The 11,917-nt window shown below is 27.0% G+C and overlaps 1 protein-coding gene and 1 pseudogene across 1 annotated transcript in view; one reads left to right on the top strand and one right to left on the bottom strand.

Moving 5' to 3' along the window:
* The window catches only part of LOC115242752 (S-antigen protein), a 4,950-nt gene extending 2,214 nt beyond the window's left edge, over nt 1–2,736 (bottom strand). The window contains exons 1-2 of the mRNA XM_029819277.1: nt 1,474–2,736; nt 1,147–1,354 (exon numbers count right to left, since the gene is read on the bottom strand). Of these exons, the coding sequence (XP_029675137.1) occupies nt 1,147–1,354; nt 1,474–2,736 (1,471 nt within the window). The remainder of the gene's footprint in view (nt 1–1,146; nt 1,355–1,473) is intronic.
* A 4,953-nt stretch (nt 2,737–7,689) lies between these two features.
* LOC115242751 lies at nt 7,690–9,178 on the top strand (annotated as a pseudogene).
* Nucleotides 9,179–11,917: the final 2,739 nt, after the last annotated feature.

The raw sequence follows: 11,917 nt of genomic DNA, 5'->3' as shown, positions 1-11,917 counted from the left end.
ACATATTTTGATATAAAAAATAAAATATCTCGTAAAATATTTAGTTTTCGATAATCTTACCGTAATGCTTTTATGTACAGAATAATGAGACAAATCAATTAGTTTAAAAAAAAACGAATAATTGTTTAATAAATACATTATAAATAATTACATACTTTTTCTTAAAAACAATTATTTTTTTTTTACTAATTGATTTGTCTCATTATTCTGTACATAAAAGTATTACGGTAAGATTATCGAAAACTAAATATTTTACGAGATATTTTAATTTTTATATCAAAATATGTCAGATTAAAATATAAAATAACTCAAAAAGTACTTAATGAAAAAATACTTTATTATAGTGTTTTGAAAAGCTCTCGAGATAAGCTACAAAAATGTGCAATAAAAAGTAGGCAATTCCATTTAAAAAATTAAAGGTGACCTTGCTTTTTTTATGGAAAAAAAATGTTTGGTCAATTTTTATTATTGCAATTTGTTGCCGGTTAGAAACTGATAAATTTCTGTTTATGACTTTTTTATGTCAGATTATTGTAAGTGCCTTAAAAATCGTGGCGACCGTTACGAGAACCACCCTGTATAATATATTAATCGTATGTAATTGGACAACAAACTATTGAGAAAAAAATTGATTCGAATTATGTAATTGTACCCACCAATATGACCGGTCAATATATGTCTGTAAAGTCAGTTTTACAAAAATTATTTGCTTTACCTAATTTCTTACAACAAATTTTAAATTACGTGCAAAGTTTATCAATGGAGAGAGAGTCGAATGGTATCTCAAATAATAATTCAGGCTGAATCATTCAAAAAATTACAAGAAAAATATTCAAACAGAATAATTATTCCTCTTACATATATTTTATTACGATGAATTTGAGGTAAATAATCCACTTGGCTCACAAAGTGGCACTCATAAAATTGGAGCTGTATATTATTCTTTGCCGTGTTTAGTGGGTATGTACGGGATAGGAGATCTATCGCTTTTAGGATACTACCCAACTTCTTACATTCGTAGGTAGATAAATGAATGAGTCAGCTTTTAAACAATAAGTAGGTTTATTTCTTTCATACATAATCAGTAGCGCACGTTGCGATTACACGCATAATAATTATTATTATTGCACCAGGGCTTATTTTTACCCCCGCGTTTCTTCGTCTGGGTCGACGCGTCTGCCGTCCTCTTGAGCCCGGAAAACGGGATCGGACTGGTCTGTGTCCCGAAAGTCCTCTGCCTTGCGTAAGTCTTAATAGGCGAGATTTTTATGGGCGAAATCAGCGGCGGTACTTTCCAAGCTTTCGCTGGAGACGCCAAGATTTGTTCCAGTTGTGGCAAAGAGATAGGCCGGTCCTGCCGGGTTTCCGTGCGGGTATGCCCGGCAATCAGCTTTGGCGGGCTAGCGCCGAATAGAGACTGTAACCGGTCCTTGTCGCCCCACCACCATCCACGACGCCACGGATAAGGAATACCGTTCCGCTACCCACGGTAGCCGAAATCGCCATCCGGCGAAGGACTCGTCCGACGCCACTCCACAAGGTGGTCAAGAAAAGGAAGGTGGAGAAGAGCACGCTAAATACTAGCAGCTCCCGACCATTAGGCGCCAGATCGCCAACCGTCTCCGGCGCCCGGCCGCCATCGGCATTAGGCGCTCGATCGCCATCCGCCTCCGGCGCTCGTCCGCCATCAGTCGGCGCCAAGTCGCCGGCGTCACCCGGCGCTCGTCCGCCATCAGTCGGCGCCAAGTCGCCGGCGTCACCCGGCGCTCGTCCGCCATCAGTCGGCGCCAAGTCGCCGGCGTCACCCGGCGCTCGTCCGCCATCAGTCGGCGCCAAGTCGCCGGCGTCACCCGGCGCTCGTCCGCCATCAGTCGGCGCCAAGTCGCCGGCGTCACCCGGCGCTCGTCCGCCATCAGTCGGCGCCAAGTCGCCGGCGTCACCCGGCGCTCGTCCGCCATCAGTCGGCGCCAAGTCGCCGGCGTCACCCGGCGCTCGTCCGCCATCAGTCGGCGCCAAGTCGCCGGCGTCACCCGGCGCTCGTCCGCCATCAGTCGGCGCCAAGTCGCCGGCGTCACCCGGCGCTCGTCCGCCATCAGTCGGCGCCAAGTCGCCGGCGTCACCCGGCGCTCGTCCGCCATCAGTCGGCGCCAAGTCGCCGGCGTCACCCGGCGCTCGTCCGCCATCAGTCGGCGCCAAGTCGCCGGCGTCACCCGGCGCTCGTCCGCCATCAGTCGGCGCCAAGTCGCCGGCGTCACCCGGCGCTCGTCCGCCATCAGTCGGCGCCAAGTCGCCGGCGTCACCCGGCGCTCGTCCGCCATCAGTCGGCGCCAAGTCGCCGGCGTCACCCGGCGCTCGTCCGCCATCAGTCGGCGCCAAGTCGCCGGCGTCACCCGGCGCTCGTCCGCCATCAGTCGGCGCCAAGTCGCCGGCGTCACCCGGCGCTCGTCCGCCATCAGTCGGCGCCAAGTCGCCGGCGTCACCCGGCGCTCGTCCGCCATCAGTCGGCGCCAAGTCGCCGGCGTCACCCGGCGCTCGTCCGCCATCAGTCGTCGCCCAGTCGCCAGCGTCACCCGGCGCCCGGCCGCCATTAGCGTTAAGCGCCCGATCGCCATCTGCCTCCGGCGCTCGTACGACATCATCAGGCGCCCGGTCGCCGTCTTCCACTGGGACCTGCTCCCCGACGATTGCCGGTACCTGCTCCCCAATCACGGTCAGTGACGGATCACTGTCGCTCATTGGTGCGGATTCACCGGTGGTCTCCGGCCGCTGGCCACCATTCAGTGGCCACTCCAAAGAGAACGCACGCTCCGGCGCCCAGTCAACCAGCGACTCCCACGCAGAGAGGAAACAGCGAAGCAAGGACCGGTTTCAGGCTCTATTCGGCGCTAGCCCGCCAAAGCTGATTGCCGGGCATTCCGGCACGGAAACCAAGAAGCACCGGCCTATTTCCTTGCCGCAACTGGAGCGAATCTTGGCGTCTCCAGCGAAAACGTGGAAAATACCGCCGCTGATTTCGCCCATCAAAATTTCACCTATTAAGGCATACTCAAGGCAGAGGACTTGTGGGACGCAGACTAGTCCGATCCCGTTTCCTGGCCTCAAGAGGACGGCCGACGCGTCGACCCAGACGAAGAGACGCGGGGGCAGACATAAGCCCGTGTGCAATAACAACACTAGTCATTATGCGTACAATCGCAACTTGCGCTACTGATGTATGAGCAGAAATAAATACACTTTATGCTTAAAAGCCGACTCATTCATTTATCTACCTACAAATAAAGTAAGTTGGGTATCCTAAAGCGATAGATCTCCTATCCCGTACCTACCCACATATATTAATTCTTTTTTTATAATCTGTATTACCATGAATGTGATCGTGCAACATATTTTTAAAAAGAAAATTAAATAATAATTTTCTTGTTAAAAATGTGTCGCATGATTACATCCATGTTAATACACATTATTAAAAAAAGATATAAGGGAAAAACAAAATTCGAACCTGTAGTGTAGATCCATTCGTAGTAGTCAATCGCTTTACGCTAGCGACTACAACTGCTAGATCATAAATTATTATTACTAGTTAATACATACACAGAAAATTTAAACTAATTTTTCTCTAAAATAAGATAAAGTAAAATTTTTCTATTTTCATCAAGTATAACTTTTACTTAATATATTTCTCTATCTCGAATTTATAAAGTTTTATTAATTTCTATCTCCTTTAGTTTTTAAATCTTTAAAAATTTTCAGTTATTTTTTAATTATATATTCTCTTAAAATTAATAATTTATTAATAATTACTAAGATTAAATTTTTAATAAATATTATAAATCATTATTTTAATTATATAAAATTATTCTCCCCTAGCTTCACTTTTCATAAATATAAAATTAATAATTAATTCTCCCCTAACTATTTATTTTTTTTATATATTATATTTAAATACATATTAAAATTAATAATTTATTAATAATTACTAAGATTAAATTTTTAATAAATATTATAAATCATTATTTTAATTATATAAAATTATTCTCCCCTAGCTTCACTTTTCATAAATATAAAATTAATAATTAATTCTCCCCTAACTATTTATTTTTTTTATATATTATATTTAAATACATATTAAAATTAATAATTTATTAATAATTACTAAGATTAAATTTTTAATAAATATTATAAATCATTATTTTAATTATATAAAATTATTCTCCCCTAGCTTCACTTTTCATAAATATAAAATTAATAATTAATTCTCCCCTAACTATTTATTTTTTTTATATATTATATTTAAATACATATTAAAATTAATAATTTATTAATAATTACTAAGATTAAATTTTTAATAAATATTATAAATCATTATTTTAATTATATAAAATTATTCTCCCCTAGCTTCACTTTTCATAAATATAAAATTAATAATTAATTCTCCCCTAACTATTTATTTTTTTTATATATTATATTTAAATACATATTAAAATTAATAATTTATTAATAATTACTAAGATTAAATTTTTAATAAATATTATAAATCATTATTTTAATTATATAAAATTATTCTCCCCTAGCTTCACTTTTCATAAATATAAAATTAATAATTAATTCTCCCCTAACTATTTATTTTTTTTATATATTATATTTAAATACATATTAAAATTAATAATTTATTAATAATTACTAAGATTAAATTTTTAATAAATATTATAAATCATTATTTTAATTATATAAAATTATTCTCCCCTAGCTTCACTTTTCATAAATATAAAATTAATAATTAATTCTCCCCTAACTATTTATTTTTTTTATATATTATATTTAAATACATATTAAAATTAATAATTTATTAATAATTACTAAGATTAAATTTTTAATAAATATTATAAATCATTATTTTAATTATATAAAATTATTCTCCCCTAGCTTCACTTTTCATAAATATAAAATTAATAATTAATTCTCCCCTAACTATTTATTTTTTTTATATATTATATTTAAATACATATTAAAATTAATAATTTATTAATAATTACTAAGATTAAATTTTTAATAAATATTATAAATCATTATTTTAATTATATAAAATTATTCTCCCCTAGCTTCACTTTTCATAAATATAAAATTAATAATTAATTCTCCCCTAACTATTTATTTTTTTTATATATTATATTTAAATACATATTAAAATTAATAATTTATTAATAATTACTAAGATTAAATTTTTAATAAATATTATAAATCATTATATAAAATAATATATTATATTTTATTAAATAATTAAAATATTTAATCTAATGATAATTATTTTAATAATGGCTATCAATTTTTATATATTAATACCGTATATATTAATTTCATTAATGATTATTAAATACAGTTTCTTAAATATTAATAATTTTTATATATTCTTTTTCTTTTTCTTATTTTTAAGATTTTAATAATATACATTATAATTAAAGTAATATAATACTAATGATAGATAATAAATAATTAAATTAATATAATATTTTAATATTAATAAAATATTTATATTTTTTATATAAAATTATAAAATATATTATTTAATTATAAATATATATATATATAATATATCTAATGTATATTTTTTTTTACTTTCCATTTTTAGACAAAAAGACCCCAAAATCTTCATTTTTATTTATTTTTTTCCAATTTTTTAAATATACCAATACTTTTTAAATAATAATTAAATTAGATATATTATTTATAAATATTTTGAATAAAATTTTTTATTATATTATTTATATTTTTATTATACATACATATATTATATTTTATTTTTTTTATTACTCTATTAATGTATTCTCCCTCATACATCAACTTCAAGAGTAAAACTTTTTACCTACTATATGCTACCCTCTACTCTGTAGATGTATACTACCTTATATGTATAATTTTAACTTTACTATTTAGTTATATAATATTAAATTTATTAAATTAAATTAAATTATTAAAATATTTAAAAAAATAAAAATTATAATTAATTAATTATTATATACTGTAAAATAAGTAAGCTAAATATTATAAGCTTTTAGGTTCATACCCTAAATATAGATTAATTTCTCTTATTTTTATTTTTTATATTTTCATTAACGTTCTATAAATGATATGCCTGAAAAAGGATTATTTTGATAGAATAAATTATATATTTTTTTTAAAATATTTTCATTATAAATAAATTTAAAATTATATTTAATAGAATTAAACTATTACAAAAAATTTCAAAAATTATTATGCCTCTTTACATTAAAATATATTAAAAATAAATAATTTTTAATTAAATAAATATATTTTTATTATAATTAATTTTTTAAATTATTAATTTTTTATATTTATTTCATTATTTCTTTTAATATATTTAATAAATTTTTTATTATTTGAAACTTAATTAATTTTGCTCTTATTCCTTTATTCTTTTATGATTTATTTTTAATATGATTTTTCATAGAAATTAATAACTTTTTATTTATCTGTTATTTATGTATAAAATTAACCAATAAAAAAATTATTTTTTTATATTATATTATCCAAGTAATTGCATCTCTAATATTAATTTTTTCATTAATTACTAATATATTTTTTTTTTATAATTATAGGTTTTTTAGTTTAAATTTTTTAATTGCAATAATATTAAAATTAGGGATCCCCCCATTTCATTTATGAATACCACTAATTTCTTTATATATGTCATGAGATACTTTATTTATTTTATTAACTATTCAAAAAATTATTCCTTTTTATATATTATCAATTATTGAAATAAATATTATATTTATATACTTTATAATTCTTTCATCTTCTTTCATCTCTACTTTCAAAATAATTAATCTACTTAATTTTAAAATATTACTAACATACTCTTCAATTAATCAAACTAGATGAATATTAATATTAATTTTTTTAAAAAACTTATTTTGATTAATTTATATACTTATTTACAGATTAATTTTATTTATTATTTGCATATTTTTTTATTATTTTAATATATCATCTAATTTTTTTTTTAATAATTTTTCTTCTTTAAACTTAAACTTAATTTGTTTAATGCTTTCATTTAACTTAGCAAGAGTTCCCCCTTTATCATTTTTTTTTATAAAATGAATAAGAATTTTTATTTTTATCCTAAATTCAAATTTACATTTAATTTTTATTTTAATAATAATTAATTCTTTTATTTTAATCTATATTTATATTAATTTAATAAATTTAACAATATTTTTATTTATATTTAAATCTAAACTTTTTAATAATTTATATATAAAATTTAATTTTATTAACTTTAAGATACTACCTTTATTATTATATTTTAGAATAATTTTATCTTTAATAGTCTTTTTTTTTTAAATGATAAGATTTTAAGTTAATTTTAAAACTTTAAACTTTCAAAGTTTAATATATAAAAAATTTATTTTATAAATCTTATATTTTAATTTTTTTTTTAAAATTACTTTAAATTTGCAATTTAATATTTTAATTTAAACTATAAAATAATATTTAAATTAAATTTAGTGTTAGAAAATATATTATTTTCATAAATAAATTTACAATTTATTACTTTATTCAGACATAACACTAATATATATTATAAAATTAGTATCATATATGAATAAATGATTATATTCAACAAATCATAAAGATATCGGTATTCTTTACTTCTTATTTGCAATTTGAGCAGGAATAATTGGGTCCTCAATAAGTATAATTATTCGTTTAGAATTAGGATCATCAAATTCATTAATTAATAATGATCAAATTTATAATTCTTTAGTCACTAATCACGCTTTTATCATAATTTTTTTCATAGTAATACCATTTATAATTGGAGGATTTGGGAATTTTCTAATTCCTTTAATATTAGGATCCCCAGATATAGCTTACCCTCGTATAAATAATATAAGATTTTGACTCTTACCCCCTTCTATTACTCTTTTACTTTTAAGAAATTTTATTAATGATGGTACAGGTACAGGATGAACTATTTATCCACCTTTATCCTCAAATATTTTTCATAATGGTCCTTCTGTAGACTTAACAATTTTTTCTCTTCATATTGCAGGTATATCATCAATCTTAGGAGCAATTAATTTTATTTCAACAATTCTTAATATGCACCATAAAAATTTTTCTATTGATAAAATTCCTTTACTTGTATGATCAATTTTAATCACAGCTATCTTACTTCTATTATCCTTACCTGTTTTAGCAGGAGCAATTACTATACTATTAACTGACCGAAATTTAAATACTTCATTTTTTGATCCTTCAGGAGGAGGTGACCCAATTTTATATCAACATTTATTTTGATTTTTTGGGCATCCCGAAGTTTATATTTTAATTTTACCAGGATTCGGATTAATTTCCCATATTATTATAAATGAAAGAGGTAAAAAAGAAACTTTCGGAGCTTTAGGAATAATTTATGCTCTAATAGCAATTGGATTTTTAGGATTTGTTGTTTGAGCTCATCATATATTTACAATTGGTTTAGATGTTGATACACGAGCATATTTTACCTCTGCAACTATAATTATTGCTATCCCTACTGGAATTAAAATTTTTAGATGAATTACAACTTTACATGGAACAAAAATTAATAATAACTCATCCCTTTGATGATCTATAGGATTTATTTTTTTATTTACTATAGGAGGATTAACTGGTGTTATACTTTCTAATTCATCAATTGATATTATTCTTCATGATACATATTATGTTGTAGCTCATTTTCATTACGTTTTATCTATAGGAGCCGTTTTTGCAATTATTGCAAGTTTTATTCATTGATTTCCTTTAATAACTGGATTCTCACTAAATAACTTTATACTAAATATTCAATTTATTTCTATATTTATTGGAGTAAATCTTACATTTTTCCCTCAACACTTTTTAGGACTTAGAGGAATACCTCGACGTTACTCTGAATATCCAGATTCTTATCTTTCATGAAATATTATTTCTTCAATTGGATCCTTTATTTCTATTACTAGACTAATTTTTTTAATATTTTTAATCTGAGAAGCACTATCATCTAAACGAATAATTATAAATTTATTTTTTTTAAATTCTTCTTTAGAATGATTAAATTCTTATCCTCCATTTAATCACAGATATAATGAAATTCCTTCAATTTAATTTTAAATTAATTTTATATCTATAAATTTTTAATATGGCAGATTAAGTGCAATGGATTTAAATTCCATAAATAAAGTTAAATCACACACTTTTATTAAAAATTAATACATGACTATTAACATTACAAAATTCAAATTCACCTACATATGATATAATAATTTTTTTCCATGATTTTACCATAATAATTTTAACTTTTATTACTTTATTAATTCTTTTTATTTTATCTAGATTAATTAATAACAAATTTATTAATCGATTTCTTCTTCAAGGACACACAATTGAATTAATCTGAACAATTACTCCTATATTAATTCTAATTTTCATCGCTATCCCATCAATTAAAATTTTATATTTAACAGATGAAATATTTAATAATAAAATTACCATTAAATCAATTGGTCATCAATGATACTGAAGATATGAATATTCTGATTTTTTAAATATTGATTTTAATTCATTTATAATTCCTCTTAATGAACTTAATATTAATGAATTTCATCTTCTTGATGTAGATAATCGATGCATTTTACCTTTCAATTACCCCATTCGAATTTTAACAACCTCTATAGATGTAATCCATTCATGAACTATTCCCTCCTTAGGAATTAAAATAGACTCAACTCCTGGACGTCTTAATCAATCTATATTACTTATAAATCGACCAGGGTTATTCTTTGGACAATGTTCAGAAATTTGTGGTATAAATCATAGATTTATACCTATTGTAATTGAATCAACTAACTTCCTTAACTTTAAAAATTGATTAAAATCATTCTATTAATTTTTTTTAAAAATCAATTAAAAAAAATTTCTAATTTTTATAATTTTAATAAATTATTTAAATAAATAATAATTTACCTCATTAAATGACCGAATTGTAAGTTTTGATTTTTTAAATCAAATATAATAGTCTAACATCTATTTTTAATGAAAGAATTAGTTTAATTTTCAATAACATTAAATTGTCAATTTAAAAATATTTTGTATTAAAAAATATTCTTTTATTCCTCATATAATACCAATAATATGAACATTGACTTTAATTTCATCTATAATTATCCTTTTTTTTACTTTAAGAATAATTTATTTTTTATTTATTCCCTATCCTTCTTCATTAAATTCCTTGCCTTTTAAAAAAAATATAAAAATTAAATGAATTTGAAAATGATAATAAATCTATTCTCTATCTTTGACCCTTCAACTAGATTAATATTTTCTTTAAATTGATTAAGAATTTTAATAATTTTTTTTATATTTCCTTATCAATTTTGATTAATTCCCTCACGATACATTATAATATGAAATTTATTAATAAATTTTCTATTTAAAGAATTTAAAATTTTAATTAATTATTCTTATTCAAATTTAATTATTTTTATAAGTCTATTTTTTTTAATTATCATTTCTAATATAATAGGACTATTCCCTTATATTTTTACAATTTCTAGACAACTAAGATTCTGTTTATCATTATCATTAACTCTTTGAATTTCTATAATTTTATTTAGAATATTCAATTATTTAAATGAACTATTTGCTCATCTTACCCCTCAAGGAACCCCATTTATCTTAATACCTTTTATAGTAATCATTGAATCAATTAGTTTAATAATTCGTCCTTTTACTTTAGCTATTCGTTTAACTGCTAATATAATTGCTGGGCACTTATTATTATCTCTCCTAGGATCTTCAGGGGAAATTATTAATAATAAATTAATTTTTATAATTATAATTTTTTCTCAATTACTTCTTTTAATTTTAGAAATTTCTGTTTCAATTATTCAAGCTTATGTATTTTCAATTTTATCAACATTATATAGAAGAGAATATAATTTAATTAATTTAATTAATTTAAATTCAAATTATTATTTAATTTATGACAAAAATTAATCAAAATCATACGTTTCATCTAGTATCTAGACCAATTATTACAATTATTATTTCTTTTAGATTATTCAATAATTTAATTTCTATAATTATATGGTTTCATAAAATAAATTATTTAATTTTAATTTCAATACCATGTACATTATTATGTTTATTCCAATGGTGACGAGATGTAATTCGAGAATCAACTTTTCAAGGCTCTCATACTTTATTAGTTTTTAAGGGTCTTCGAATTGGTATAATTCTTTTCATTATTTCAGAAATCTTCTTTTTTATTTCTTTCTTCTGAGCATATTTTCATTCTTCATTGGCCCCTTCTATAGAAATTGGACTATTATGACCTCCTCATGGAATTAAACCTTTTAATCCATTTGATATCCCATTAATAAATACAATTATTTTAATTTCTTCAGGAATAACAATTATATGATCCCATCATTCAATATAAAATAAACATTTTTTTGACAGAAATGAAAGTTTAATTGTAACAATTATTTTAGGAATATATTTTACTTTTCTTCAAATTATTAAATACTATGGATCACCCTTCTCGATAGCAGACTCACTTTATGGATTTTCATTTTTTATTGTATATAGAATTCCATGGATTACATGTTATTATTAGAATTCTATTTCTTTTAATTTGCCTTTCACGAATAAATTTTTTACATTTTAGAAACAAATTATCATTTTGGATGTGAAGCAGCTGCATGATATTGATATTTTGTTGATGTAATCTGATTATTTTTATATATTTCAATTTATTGATAAAGATATTAAATTAAATTAAATTAAAATTGTTTATTGTTTAATATTCATATAATATATAAAAATTACATTTAGTTTCCAATTAAGAAAATTAAGCTCATCTAAATATAAA

This window comes from Formica exsecta, unplaced genomic scaffold (assembly GCF_003651465.1).
Source record: "Formica exsecta isolate Colony F162 unplaced genomic scaffold, ASM365146v1 scaffold620, whole genome shotgun sequence".
Lineage (NCBI taxonomy): Eukaryota > Metazoa > Arthropoda > Insecta > Hymenoptera > Formicidae > Formica > Formica exsecta.
The sequence above is the reverse complement of the archived record's forward strand: the minus strand, read 5'-3'. Positions and strand labels throughout refer to the sequence as shown.